This window comes from Ailuropoda melanoleuca, chromosome 2, assembly GCF_002007445.2.
Source record: "Ailuropoda melanoleuca isolate Jingjing chromosome 2, ASM200744v2, whole genome shotgun sequence".
Taxonomy (NCBI): domain Eukaryota; kingdom Metazoa; phylum Chordata; class Mammalia; order Carnivora; family Ursidae; genus Ailuropoda; species Ailuropoda melanoleuca.
This window is the reverse complement of record NC_048219.1, coordinates 23,001,044-23,016,085: the sequence shown is the minus strand read 5'-3', so window position 1 is coordinate 23,016,085 and position 15,042 is coordinate 23,001,044. Positions and strand designations below refer to the sequence as shown.

The window sequence follows — 15,042 nt, the reverse complement described above, 5'->3', positions numbered from 1 at the left end:
GGGAATGAAATGTGCTCTAATGTCAGGAAGGCAGAGATAGTATCCCAGGTCATTCTCATTCAGAGGGAGAAAAGAGAGGAGTCAAATTCTGAAAGTAACATAAAGATCTAATTTATAACTCTGAGACATTACCATTTTTCAAATGAAAGCATGATTTAAAACTTTGGTTTATAGTTAACTATAAACCCTTGAAAACATTTGAAATACTATTCAAATGATTTTATAACTGTTAGTTTTAAAATGAACAAGTTCTGAACATTCTAAATTTCCTCTAGGGTCTGATGAAATCATTCATTGGATGGGCTTCCTTTATAAAAACCCCATAATATAAAAAACTGCCAAATATACTTGATTCTTTGTAGAATTTGGCTAGATATTATTTTGCTTTTCTCTGGCCTTACTTATGCTGCTATTTACATTTTTGTTCCCTTAGATTGTTAATAGTGGTTTTTCAAATTTTTTTCTTTTCGTTAGAGTCAGGTGAACCACCTACTGACTAACTCCTCCAAAGAAACTGAGCAGCCATCTACCAAAGCAGTAATTATCAGCCACGAATGCACCAGAACACAAAATGTTTACCATACAACGAAAAAAAAACATGATTCAGGTCTGGTAGACAAAGATTGTGTTCTTAATGCAACTCTTAAACAACTAAGAAGCCTTGGAGTAAAAATCGATTCTCCCACTAAAGTGAATAAAAATGCACATAAAGTGGATCACGCCAGGTAACTTTCAAATTTGTTATTTATTTATTTTCAAATTTTTATTTAAATTCTAGTTAATTAACCTACCGTGCAATATTGGTTTCTAGAGTAGAATTCAGTGATTATCATTTATAAACAATACCTAGTGCTCATCATAACAAATGCCCTCCTTAATACCCAGCACCCACTTAGTCCATCTCACACCCACCTCCCTCCATCAACCCTGTTTCTTCTCTATCTTTAAGTTTCTTATGGTTTGTTTCCCTGTTTTTTCTTTTCCCCCCATGTTCGTTCATTTTGTTCCTTAAATTCCACATATGAGTGAAATCATATGGTCTTTGTCTTTCTCTGAGTTAATTCACTTAGCATAATATATTCTAGCTCCATCCACATAGTCGCAAACGGCAAGATTTCATTCTTTTTGATGGCTAAGTACTGTTCCATTTTATACATATACCACATCATCTTTATCCATTCATCAGTCAGTGGACCTTTGTGCTCTCTCCATAGCTTGGCTATTGTTGGCCTTCGAATCTGTATTTTTGTATCTGTTAGGTAAATACCTAGTAGTGCAGTTACTGGATCGTAGAGTAGTTCTATTTTTAACATTTTGAGGAACCTCCATTCTGTTTTCCAGAGTGGCTGCGCCAGTTGTCTATACCAGTTTGCATTCCCACCAACAGTATACCTGTTGTTTCTTGTGTTGTTAATTTTAGCCGTTCTGATAGGTTTGATTTGTAGTTCCCTCATGATGAGTATTGTTTAGCATCTTTTCATGTGTCTTTTAGCCTTCAGGTTGTCTTTTCTTGGAACAGTGTCTGTTCATGTCTTCTGCCCATTTCTTAAGTGGGTCATTTGTTTTTTGGGTGTTGAGTTTGATAAGTTCTTTGTAGATTTTGGATGCTAACCCTTTATCAGATATGTCATCTGCAAATATCTTCTCCCACTCTGCATAGGCTGCCTTTTAATTTTGTTGATCATTTCCTTTGCTGTGCAGCAGCTTTTTATCTTAATGAAGTCCCATTAGTTCATTTTTGCTTTTGTTTCCATTGCTTGTGGTGTCGTGTCTAATAAGAAGTTGCTGTGGCCAAGGTCAAAGAGGTTGCTGCCTGTGTTCTCCTCTAGGATTTTGATGGTTTCCTGTCTCACATTTAGGTCTTTCATTCATCTTGAATTTATTTTTTGTGTGTGATGTAGGAAAGTGGTCCAGTTTCATTCTTCTGCAAGTTGCTATCCAGTTTCCCAGCACCACTCATTGAAGAGACTGTCTTTTTCCTACTGGATAGTCTTTCCTGCTTTGTCAAAGATTAGTTGCATCATATAGTTGTGTAAAACTTGTTTTAAAAGATGAAAAGATTTTAGAGGACACCTGGTTGTCTCAGTCAATTAAGCATCTGTCTTTGGCTCAGGTCATGATCTTGGGGTCCTGGGATTGAGTCCTGCATTGGGCTCCTTGCTCAGCAGGGAGCCTGCTTCTCCCTCTGCCTATTGCTCCCCCTGCTTGTGCGTGCTTTCTCACTCTCCCTGATAAATATATTTTTTTAAAAAGATGAAAAAATTTTAGCTGTATTGCAGCAATCTCCTGAGAAGAGGTATAAGCTTGCCACTCAATTCAGTTGATTCATCATTTATTCAGGGCCTACTATGTGTGTGATGACTAAGAGACCATCTCTACCCTATAGTAGGAGAGTGGTTTTTTTACATACGTAAGAGATACTGCGGGATGTCCTGGGTGAAGATGCCAACAAAATGCTCTGGGAGTCTTGGAGAAAGAAATGAATTCTTACTCATTTCTGGTGTCTGGTAGGTCTTCCTGGAGGTGACAGGGTCTTTGTCAGCTACTGGACATTCAGTTAGGCAGTTGTGCCATCTAAAAGGCAAAAACATTCCTTTCCTTAGGAATGTGTTTTGAACAGTAGAGTCCTACAAAGCTTACTTATTGCTTACCAGTTACAATTGGCCATGTTCTTCTGTTCAGATTCCTCTTCATCAAAAGACGACTTAGGACAGACTTGTTTTTAAAATCTGAAAATTATATTATTAAGATTTGCATGTTTTCTATTAATTATTTTTATTGTTTTCTAGTTGCAAAAGTAACATGGTCTCATGATTTAAGAAAGTATTAAATAACACACAAGAATATCAGGTAAAATGTAAAAGCTCCAACTCCCTAAATTCCTCAGTCTGGACCCTCCTCCCAAGGTTACTTCTCTTAACTGTTTCTTTTGTATTCTGTAGACATATTCCATGCATGTTCAAGTGTGTATGGCTGTGAAGAGTATTGCAATTTGTTTTTGTTTTGTTTTGTTTGCTTAAAATTGTGTCTTAGGTACTTTTCTTTATAGGTATCTGCAGTTCTCTCGCATGCATTTTAAACAGCTGCATAATATTCTGTTGTACCCACGGAACTATAAGATAGTGAACCTGTCCTCTGTTAATGGACTTTTAGGCTGAATCTTTTATTTCTTATCTCAGACGATGCTAAGTAAACATCATTCTATAGGAACTTGTACAAGTATATTTGTTGGATAAATTCTTACAAGTAGGCAGAATCAAACGATATGTGCATTTAAAGTTTTGGTAGTTGCTGCCATTGCCCACCAAAATAGTTGTTCCAATTTATATTCCTATCAACAGTGTAAGAGAATAAGGCTAGCATTTTTGAAGGTTTTATCTCAATACTGTGCGATAGAGGCTACATAATGTATGTTGGAATATACAAATCACCCCGCTGTCTGTGTGGAACACTGCATATTTTGGGGGGGAGTTTTTAAGTAATTATCTCTTCAGAGTGGTTACCCAGTTTTAGTGTCTTCATAGTGACACATTGGAAATAATAAATTTTCAGTATATAATGAACTTGATTGGTTTTTCAGATGCTTTAGAATGAAATGGGAAGTAAAGTCTTTTTGATTTATCAGTGTGGGGTAGTCATTGTTTTAATCAGGATTATTCTTTATTTAAATAATAATTTACATTATAAATTTATACTATGAAAGTACACATGCTTAGGGTTGGTGTTTTAGAAAATGAAGAAAATGTCATTTGGACTTAAAACATCTGAAAAAATTAGCTTTTTAAGAAACAGTTGCAGTTTTACTATATATACAATTTTTAAAATTTTTCTTTAAGCATTTTAATATTGTGATTTATACCCATTTTTAAAATTTGCTTACATGAGTTGAAAAACTCATACGTTCATAGAGATAGGATTTTTTTTTAATTTTTTTTTTTAAAGATTTTATTTATTTTTCGACAGAGATAGAGACAGCCAGCGAGAGAGGGAACACAAGCAGGGGGAGTGGGAGAGGAAGAAGCAGGCTTATAGAGGAAGAGCCTGATGTGGGGCTCGATCCCATAACGCCGGGATCACGCCCTGAGCCGAAGGCAGACGCTTAACCGCTGTGCCACCCAGGCGCCCCAGAGATAGGATTTTAACTTCATATAAGATAATTTTCTCAAGGAAGTGAAAGCCAATATGAAAAAAATTGTTTTCAGTTCAAAGTGATATGTTAAATTAAGTATTTCCATAGAGGAGTAGGCTGACAAAAACCTAACAGTAACATAGCTTTATTTTCATATGAAAAAAAAATTTTAAGTTTTATTATATGGTATAAGTTGTTCTATAAAATATTGTTTGTAGATCTCTGGAAATAGAGTTTGCTATTTATTTTGTTTTCATAGTCAAGGTAATACAAACTTACTATGTAAAATGTAGAAAAAACCATATTCACACCAAATTCATTTATTATTAAAACTTTACTTTTTTTTCTTTTATTGTTTTTCTAAAATTATTTTATTTTATTTTTAGATTTTTTTTTTTAAAGATTTTATTTATTTATTTGACAGAGATAGAGACAGCCAGCGAGAGAGGGAACACAAGCAGGGGGAGTGGGAGAGGAAGAAGCAGGCTCATAGCAGAGGAGCCTGATGTGGGGCTCGATCCCATAACGCCGGGATCACGCCCTGAGCCGAAGGCAGACGCTTAACCGCTGTGCCACCCAGGCGCCCCTATTTTTAGATTTTATTTTTATTTATTAGAGAGAGAGGGAGCGAGTGAGCATGAGCCAGGGGAGGGGCAGAGGGAGAAGTAGACTCCCCATTGAGCAGGGAGCCTGATGTGGGGCTGAATCCCAGGACTCCAGGATCATGACCTGAGCCAAAGTCAGATGCTTAACTGTTTCCTTTGCTGTGCAAAAGGTTCTTATCTTGATAAGGTCCCAGTAGTTCATTTTTCCCTTTGTTTCCCTTGCCTTTGGAGACATGTCTAACAAGAAGTTTCTGTGGGTGAGGTTTAAGAGGTTGCTGCCTGTGTTCTCTAGGATTTTGATGGATTCCTGTCTCACATTTAGGTCTTCCATCCATTTTGAGTCTATTTTTGTGTATGGTTTAAGGGGATGGTCCAGTTTCATTTTTTTGCATGTGGCTTTGCAATTTTCCCAACACCATTTGTTGAAGAGATTGTCTTTTTTCCACTGGATGTTCTTTCCTGGTTTATCGAGGATTAGTTGACCACAGAGATGAGGGTCCATTTCTGGGTTCTCTGTTCTGTTCCATTGATCTATGTGTCTGTTTTTGTGCCAGTACCATAGTGTCTTGATGATTACAGCTTTGTAATACAGCCTGAAGTCCAGAATTACGATGCCTCCAGCTTTGGTTTTCTTTTTCAACATTCCTTTGGCTATCCAGCGGGGTCTTTTCTGGTTCCATACAAATTTTAGGATTATTTGTTCCAGCTCTCTGAAAAAAGTTGATGGTATTTTGATAGGGATTGCATTGAATATGTAGGTTGCTTTGGGTAGCATAGACATTTTAACAATATTTGTTCTTCCAATCCATGAGCATGGAACGTTTTTCCAATTCCATTGTGTCTTACTCAGTTTCTTTCCTGAGTGTTCTATAGTTTTCTGAGTACAGATCCTTTGCCTCTTTGGTTAGGTTTATTCCTATGATTTTGGGCAATTGTAAATGGGATTGACTCCTTGATATCTCTTTCTTCTGTCTCATGGTTAGCATATAGAAATGCAACTGACTCCTGTACATTGATTTTATATCCTGCCACTTTGTTGAATTCCTATATGAGTTCTGGCAATTTTGTGGTGGAGTCTTGGGTTTTCTCCATAGAGTATCATGTCATCTGCAAGGAGTGAGAGTTTGACTACTTCTTTGCTGGCTCAGATGCCTTTTATTTCTTTTTGTTGTCTGCTGAGGCGAGGACTTCTAGTACTATGTTGAACAGCAGTGGTGATAGTGGACATCCCTGCCGTGTTCCTTATCTTAGGGGGAAAGCTCTGTTTTGCCCCATTAAGAATGATATTTGCTGTGGGCTTTTCATAGATGGATTTTATGATATTGAGGTATGTTCCCACTATCCCTACATTATGAAGAGTTTTAATCAAGAAAGGATGCTGTACTTTGTCGAATGCTTTTTCTGCATCTATTGAAGGGATCATATGGTTCTTGTCCTTTCTTTTACTTATGTATCACATTGATTTGCAGATGTTGAACCACCCTTACAGCCCAGGAATAAATCCCACTTGGTCGTGAATAAGCCTTTTAATGTACTGTTGGATCCTATTTTTGGTGTATTTTGGTGAGAATTTTTGCATCCATGCTCATCAGGGATATTGGTCTGTAATTCTCCTTTTTGGTAGGGTCCTTGTCAGGTTTTGGAATCAAGGTAATGCTGGCCTCATAGAAAGAGTTGGAAGTGTTCCTTCCATTTCTAATTTTTTGAAACAGCTTCAGCAGAATAGGTATTAATTCTTCTTTAAATGTTTGGTAGTATTCACCTGGGAAGCCTTATCTGGCCCTGGGCTCTTGTTTGTTGGGAGATTTTTGATTACTGCTTCAGTTTCCTTGCTGGTTCTGGGTCTGTTCAGGGTTTCTATTTCTTCCTGTTTCAGTTTTGGGAGTTTATACATCTCTAGGAATGCATCCATTTCTTCCAGATGGCCTAATTTATTGGCATATAGTTGCTCACAATATTTTCTTATAATTGTTTGTATTTCTTTGGATGTTGGTTGTGATCTCTCTCCTCTTTCATTCGTGATTTTATTTGGGTCCTCTCTCTCTCTCTCTCTTTTTTTTTTTTTGTTAAGTCTGGCCAGGGGTTTATCAATCTTATTAATTCTTTCAAAAGAACCAGCTCCTAGTTTCTTTCCTTGATCTGTTCTACTGTTCTTTTGGCTTCTGTTTCATTGATTTCTGCTCTAATCTTTATTAATTCTCTTCTCCTGCTGGGTTTGGCCTTTATTTGCTGTTCTTTCTCCAGCTCCTTTAGGTGTAAGATTATGTTGTGTATTTGAGACCTTTCTTGTTTCTTGAGAAAAGCTTGTATTGTTACGTATTTCCCTCCTAAGACCACCTTTGCTTCATCCCAACGGTTTTGAACAGTTGTGTTTTCATTTTCATTTGTTTTCATGACTTTTTTATTTATTTTATTTATTTTTTGTTTTTAAAGATTTTATTTATTTATTTGACAGAGAGAGACACAGGCAGCGAGAGAGGGAACCCAAGCAGGGGGAGTGGGAGAGGAAGAATCAGGGAGCCCAATGCAGGGCTCTTTCCCAGCAACCTGGGATCACACCCTGGGCCAAAGGCAGACGCTTAATGACCGAGGCACCTAGGCGCCCCTGTTTCCATGACTTTTTAAAAACTTCTTTAATTTCCTGGTTGACCCATTCATTCTTTAGTAGGATGCTTTAGGCTCTTTAGCCTTTAGTATTTGAGTTCTTTCCAAATTTCCTGTTGTGATTGAGTGCCAGATTCAAAGCACTGTGACCTGAAAATGTGCAGGGAATGATCCCAGTCTTTTGGTACCGGTTGAGACCTGATTTGTGACCCAGTATGTCATTTATTCTGGAGAATGTTCCATGTGCACTCAAGAAGAATGTGTATTCTGTTGCTTTAGGACGCAATGCTCTGAATACATCTGTGAAGTCCATATGGTCCAGTTTGTCATTCAAAGCCCTTGTTTCCTTGTTGATCTTCTGCTTAGATGATCTGTCCATTGCTGTGAGTGGGGTGTTAAAGTCCCCTACTATTTATTATTGTATTATTATCAATGTGTTTCTTTAATTTTGTTATTAATTGGTTTATATAATTGACTGCTCCCGTGTTAGGGGCATAAATATTTACAATTATTAGATCTTCCTGCTGGATAGACCCTTTAATGAGAATATAGTGTCCTTCCTCATCTCTTATTACAGTCTTTGGTTTAAGATCTAATTTGTCTGATATAAGGATAGCTACCCCAGCTTTCTTTGGATATTCATTAACATGATAAATAGTTTTCTACCCCGTCACTTTCAATCTGGAGATGTCTTTGGGTCTAAAATGAGTCTCTTGCAAACAGTATATGGATGGGTCTTGCTTTTTTATCCAGTCTGATACCCTGTGTCTTTTGATTGGGCCTGTAGCCCATTTATATTTACAGTAACTATTGAAAGATATGAATTTAGTGCCATTGTATTACCTGTAAAGTCCCTGTTTCTGTCTATATTGTCTCTGTTCCTTTCTGGCCTATGTTACTTTTGGGTGCTCTCTTCGCTTAAAGGATCCCTTTTAATATTTCTTGCAGGGCTGGTTTAGTGATCACACATTCTTTTAGTATCTGTTTGTCCTGGAAGCTTTTTATCTCTCCTTCTATTTTGAATGACAGCCTTGCTGGATAAAGTATTTTGGGCTGCATATTTTTCTCATTTAATACTCTGAATGTATCATGGCAGTCCTTTCTAGCCTGCCAGGTCTCTGTGGATAGGTCTATCGCCAGTCTAACGTTTCTACCCTTGTAGGTTACAGAACTCTTGTCCTGAGCTGCTTCCAGGATTTTCTCTTTGTCTCTGAGATTAGCAAGTTTCACTATTATATGTCGAGGTGTTAACCTATTTTTACTGATTTTGAAAAGGCTTGTCTCTGCCTCCTGGTCTTGAATGCCTATTTCCTTCCCCTGACTAGGGATGTTCTCTGCATTTATAATTTGCTCCAATATACCTTCTGCCCTTTTCCCTTTCCTTTTCTGGGATCCCAATTATTCTAATATTGTTTCAGTTTATGGTACCACTTATCACTCAAATTCTCCCCTCGTGATCCAGTCATTGTTTATCTCTCTTTGTCTCAGCTTCTTTATTCTCCACCATTTTGTCTTCTATATCACTAATTTTCTCTTCTGCCTCATTTATCCTAGCAGTTAGAGCCTCCATTTTTTATTACATCTCTTTAATAGCCCTTTTTATTTTGACTTGATTAGATTTTAGTTCTTTTATTTCTCCAGAATAGGCTTCTCTAGTGTCTTCTGTGCTTTTTACAAGCCCAGCTAGTATCTTTATAATCATTATTCTGAACTCTAGTTCCGACATCTTACTTATATTTGTACTGATTAGGTCCCTGGCAGTCAGTACTGCCTCTTGTTCTCTTTTTCGATGTGAGTTTTGCATCTTGTCAATTCTGTCCAGAGAATAATAGATGAGCAAGAGAACAAAATACTAAAATGGCAACAACGACCCCAGAGAACTATACACTAAACAAATCAGAAGAGACCTGAATCTGGAAAAAAAAAAATTAAAAAAACAAACAAAGAAACAAAAAGAGAATATAATCAGACAGGTGAACAGAACAGAGCAATACACTGTATCCTGAGTGTATTTTGGTCTGTTCATTAGAAGAAACTACATCACAAAATTATAAGGAAAGAAAAACTTATATATATACAAAAATAAAAATTTTAAATACAATGAAAGGATAGACTGTAACTATAAAGATGAAAATTTAAAAAGACTTTAACAAGAAAAAAAGAAGACAAAAAAAGAATAAGACAGGTGAGGAGAACCGAGCAATACACTACATTCTGGGTATAATTTGGTCTGTTAGAAGAAACTGCATCCCAAAATTGTAAAGAAAGAAAACCTTACATATATACAAAAATAAAATTAAGTACCATGAAAGGATAGAATGAATGTAAGTGTAAAAATTAAAATTAAAAATTTTTTTAAAAAGAGTTGATACAATAAGAAATTGGTTGATAAAGGAAAGAAAAAAATGAAAACTGAAAGACTAAAGATTTGTGGGGAAAAAACCATGAATTCTACATACTGTTTTCCCCCAGCACTGGAGTTTTGCAATTCTGTGTGATGGTAAACTTGGTCTTGGCTGATGTCTTGCCGATCTGGCGGAGCGGCCTGTTGCACTGATTCTCAGAAGTCTTTGCCCCGGCGGAGCTGCACTGCCCTTGCCAGGGGCCCGGCTGAGTAAGCTGCTTCAGCTCCACGTGGTTTTTGTTCCCGGAAGGCTTTCCGCACAGCTGTACAGGATGAGAATGAAAATGGTGGCCTCCCAGTCTCCGGCCCTGGGGCCGAAAGCCCAGGGCCCCACTCCACAGTGCACCCTCAGAGAAGGGCAGTCAGTCACTCCTGTCCCCCTGGTCTCCGTCCGCACTCCGTGCTCACCCGGCCTGTGACCGATCATTTCAGTCTCAGGCACGTGACTCCGTTGGGAGTCTCCAAAGCCTGGAGACTCCGAGAGTGCGCACCCACACCACTCCTCCGGGGGGGGGTGGGTTAGGCTCGCTGATAGCAGCCGGCTTCCCCACTCCAGTGCCTGGGGACTCTGCCACACTCAGGCACCCCCGGTCATCCTGAGACCATGCTGTCCCCGCTAGGATTCCGCCCCGTTTAGCCACCTGAGCACCTTTCAGGCCCCGATGTCCCTCACCAGAACAGACTTCTAAAAAGTTCCGATTTTGTGCTCCGCTGCTGTATCGCTTGCCGGTAGCTGGCTGACGAAGGCCCCCTCCCCTCTGCAGTTTATCTTCCCATCTATCCCCTCGGGTTCACTTCTCTGCACCTCCTACCTTGCAGAAAATGGTCACTTTTCTATTTGTAGAGTTGCAGCTATTTTCTTAGATCTCCAGTTGAGTTTGCCGATGTTCAGAATGATTTGATGGCTGTCTAGCTGAATTCCTGGGACCAGATGAAACTAAGGTCTCCTACTCCTCTGCCGTTTTGGACTATCTCCTGTGCAGTATTTTTCATTTTATCTTTAACAGTAATCTGTGTGGTAGACAGCATTACTCCTGTTTTATAGATAAGGAAATTAAGTATCAGTTTGCTCAAGGCCCCATACCTGTGATTTTAAACCTACTCTTCTGTAACTCCAAAGTCCATAGTTTGTTTTTTGTTTTGTTTTGTTACTGTTTTGCTCTATTGCTTACTGCTTATTTAATTTTTTGGTGGGGTCTCGTGGTACATAGTTTGTTGCTTTGTGTTTTGACCATGCTGTGTCTACCAACCCCCCCCCTTTTTTTTGGCTTTACATTGGGAAATAATGTTTCCAAGTTGTAACCCTTTCTAAGCATCATCTTTAATGGGGATATAATAATCCATTAAGTGGAACATAGCATTTGTTTACTAACCCTTGCTCTCTTGTTGGAACTGAAAAGAACTTGGGAAGTTAGTTTCAATTTCTTGCTTAAAATCACTTTTTTATTTTATTTTTTTAAGATTTTCATTTTTAAGTAATCTGGACACCCAACTTGGAACTCGAACTTCGAACACTGAGATCAAGAGTCACATGCTCTACTGACTGAGCCAGCCAGGTGCCCCAGTTTCTTAGTTTTTTGTGTTTTTTTAAGTGGGCTCCATGCCTAGCTTGAGCTCACAACCCTGAGCTGAGATCAAAAGTCAGACACTTAACCGACTGAGCCAGTCTAGTGCTCCAGTTTCTTACTATTTTAAATGCTGCTGTGATGAGCGTCTTCTTGCAGAGTTTGCATTTTTTTGGTTTTAGGATTATTTCCTTAAACTGTTGCTGCATTGCTTTCTGAAAGAGTAAGTTTTAAGANTGGGGGGGTGGGGTGGGTGGGGAGGAGTTCTCGCCAGTTCTGCCATTTGTTGGGCCCCTGCTCAGAGAGCGGTTGCCCAGCCGTGCCACGGTTCGGGTTTATGGCAGCTCCAAGCTGAGAGCCCACTCCTAGGCTCGCTGATAGCAGCCGGCTTCCCCACTCCAGTGCCTGGGGACTCTGCCACACTCAGGCACCCCCGGTCATCCTGAGACCATGCTGTCCCCGCTAGGATTCCGCCCCGTTTAGCCACCTGAGCACCTTTCAGGCCCCGATGTCCCTCACCAGAACAGACTTCTAAAAAGTTCCGATTTTGTGCTCCGCTGCTGTATCGCTTGCCGGTAGCTGGCTGACGAAGGCCCCCTCCCCTCTGCAGTTTATCTTCCCATCTATCCCCTCGGGTTCACTTCTCTGCACCTCCTACCTTGCAGAAAATGGTCACTTTTCTATTTGTAGAGTTGCAGCTATTTTCTTAGATCTCCAGTTGAGTTTGCCGATGTTCAGAATGATTTGATGGCTGTCTAGCTGAATTCCTGGGACCAGATGAAACTAAGGTCTCCTACTCCTCTGCCGTTTTGGACTATCTCCTGTGCAGTATTTTTCATTTTATCTTTAACAGTAATCTGTGTGGTAGACAGCATTACTCCTGTTTTATAGATAAGGAAATTAAGTATCAGTTTGCTCAAGGCCCCATACCTGTGATTTTAAACCTACTCTTCTGTAACTCCAAAGTCCATAGTTTGTTTTTTGTTTTGTTTTGTTACTGTTTTGCTCTATTGCTTACTGCTTATTTAATTTTTTGGTGGGGTCTCGTGGTACATAGTTTGTTGCTTTGTGTTTTGACCATGCTGTGTCTACCAACCCCCCCCCTTTTTTTTGGCTTTACATTGGGAAATAATGTTTCCAAGTTGTAACCCTTTCTAAGCATCATCTTTAATGGGGATATAATAATCCATTAAGTGGAACATAGCATTTGTTTACTAACCCTTGCTCTCTTGTTGGAACTGAAAAGAACTTGGGAAGTTAGTTTCAATTTCTTGCTTAAAATCACTTTTTTATTTTATTTTTTTAAGATTTTCATTTTTAAGTAATCTGGACACCCAACTTGGAACTCGAACTTCGAACACTGAGATCAAGAGTCACATGCTCTACTGACTGAGCCAGCCAGGTGCCCCAGTTTCTTAGTTTTTTGTGTTTTTTTAAGTGGGCTCCATGCCTAGCTTGAGCTCACAACCCTGAGCTGAGATCAAAAGTCAGACACTTAACCGACTGAGCCAGTCTAGTGCTCCAGTTTCTTACTATTTTAAATGCTGCTGTGATGAGCGTCTTCTTGCAGAGTTTGCATTTTTTTGGTTTTAGGATTATTTCCTTAAACTGTTGCTGCATTGCTTTCTGAAAGAGTAAGTTTTAAGAGTCTTACCAGCTATATGTCTTACTATTTCACTCATTTTACTTTGATAAATACATATTGAACTTCTATTTTGAGCCAGCTCCGAGAGACAGCACGGCAAACACAATAAATTGAAATTAGCGAGCTGTGTTACACAATGAAACTTAAAAAACCTTCTAAACTGATATTGACTGGTTTATGGATTTATATAGATTCTTTAGCTATTCTATAAAAGAAAATCTAATTCAAATTAGACCTTCTTTTTCTAAATATTTACTATTTTGAACTAGAATTTTTTCAAATTATTTACATTAATATTATCTGTAGAGATATTATACCTATATATATTTTAATGTGTACACAGGTCTTCTGATTTAATATGCAAATTGCTAATAATTTTGAATAGGCAAAGAAAGTAGAAAAAGATTTTATATTCAGAAGATAATGTCACTGTGAATATTTCATCAAAGAATAGTGTCTAGGGGCATCTGCGTGGCTCAGTTGGTTAAGCGTCTGCCTTTGGCTCAGGTGATGATCTCAGGGTCCTGGGATTGAGCCTCACGTCGGGCTCCCCTTCTTCTCCCTCTGCCCCCCGCCCCGGCTTGTGCTGTCTTGCTGGCTTTCTCTCAAATAAATAAAATCTTAAAAAAAAAAAAAAATAATGTCTAGATAAATTGGTATCTCTTCCATCATATTAAGACAGTCTCCAAAGCAGTAAGTACCAAGACGTTTAAGGAAAAATTACAAGGTGGTTTTAAAGACCAACATCATTGAGCACACTGTTTCATTGTTTCATGATGACATCACTGGTTTCAGGAATATTAATGGTTGGAAATAGCTTCTTCAAAATTTCAGGTTCTTCTCAGAATGAAAATACCTGGTCATTATTTGGGTTTTACGGGGGGTAGGGATGCAGACAGTGGCTGGCATATATAAAACAGCTTCATTGGGTGATATGGAAAGTCATAACATAGTTTTTGACCAGAATATAATGTTTACCACAACAAATGCTACACAAAAGATTCTAATTTTTAGGGAACAGAAAAACTGATAGCAAAGTAAAAGTTGCAGAATAGAGTATAAACAGTGGTTGTGGAGCCCCAGAGAGTAAGGCAGACCTGGTCTCAGCTTTTCAATTCCTAGCTGTTCCAGTTAGGGAAAGCAGTTAAAAATCTCTATTCCTTAGTTTTTTCAACTGTAAAATCAAGATAATAGTACTAATTTCTTTTATTCATTTAGTAAATATTTAATAGAGTGCCTACTATGTACCAGGCACTGTTCTAGCCACCAAGGATATTGACGGGGGTGGGGGGTGTTAAAAATCCCTGCCCTCATGGGGTTTCCTGAGGAATTAGATGATAAATAAGAAATGCGAGGTAAATATATGGACTGCCAGCAGATGATACAAATGTGAAGTGTTGGAGAGTGGAGCATGAGGTCAGAATATTTATCTCTGAGAGAGGTTTCTGTGAGGATTAAATGAGATATTGAATGTTTAGCAGAGTGCCTGGCATATAAAAGGCATCAATAAAAATTAGCTATTATTATATTTATGATAGTAAGGAAAAAGGCAAGTCAGTTGGTTAATATTAATGAGATAACACCAATCAAAAGTGAGTTGAAAATTATATCTACTGAAAGAAAATTAGTGTATACAGAGATACACGCACTAGTCCATATCCAGAGACTGGTTGGTGTTTTTCACTCATTACAAATGGAATCTCTTCGACTGTGAACAATTTTATATTCTGAGCTACTCACCAAAGCTTGTAAATGTTACATCATCAGATGTTTTTTGTGTTTGATTTTATTTTTGTTTTATTTTACCAGAATTGAATGGCTTTTACATTTTGGGGTGTTGTATTTGTTCTTAAAACCATGACTGATGCATACATTTAGGAAAACTTTGTGTTCCACTTTCAGCCTTTGAATTATAGACTACCTTCTAGTTTATCATATTTATCTCTTGAATGTATCTGGATCATTAAGACTTAGATGTTTGAGCACTCAGCTAAAAAAACACCATGAAGCTTAAAGCTGAAGACCTTTTGTTACTTTCATAGAGTGGAATACATTTAGAATAACATTATTTTGGTGCTCAAAATAAGATA

General features: G+C 38.2%; 1 protein-coding gene across 7 annotated transcripts in view; it reads left to right on the top strand.

The window, feature by feature from the left end:
* The window catches only part of STIL (STIL centriolar assembly protein), a 69,379-nt gene that overhangs the window by 52,796 nt on the left and 1,541 nt on the right, over positions 1–15,042 (top strand). For 5 of the 7 annotated variants that reach the window (XM_034652144.1, XM_034652136.1, XM_019809025.2 and 2 more), the window contains one exon: positions 475–725. In XM_034652144.1, coding sequence (XP_034508035.1) covers positions 475–725 — 251 coding nt within the window. Of the gene's footprint in view, positions 1–474; positions 726–9,810; positions 10,241–11,203; positions 11,299–15,042 lie in introns of those variants that run through there. The other 2 variants (XM_034652173.1, XM_034652166.1) reach the window with 2 other exon arrangements.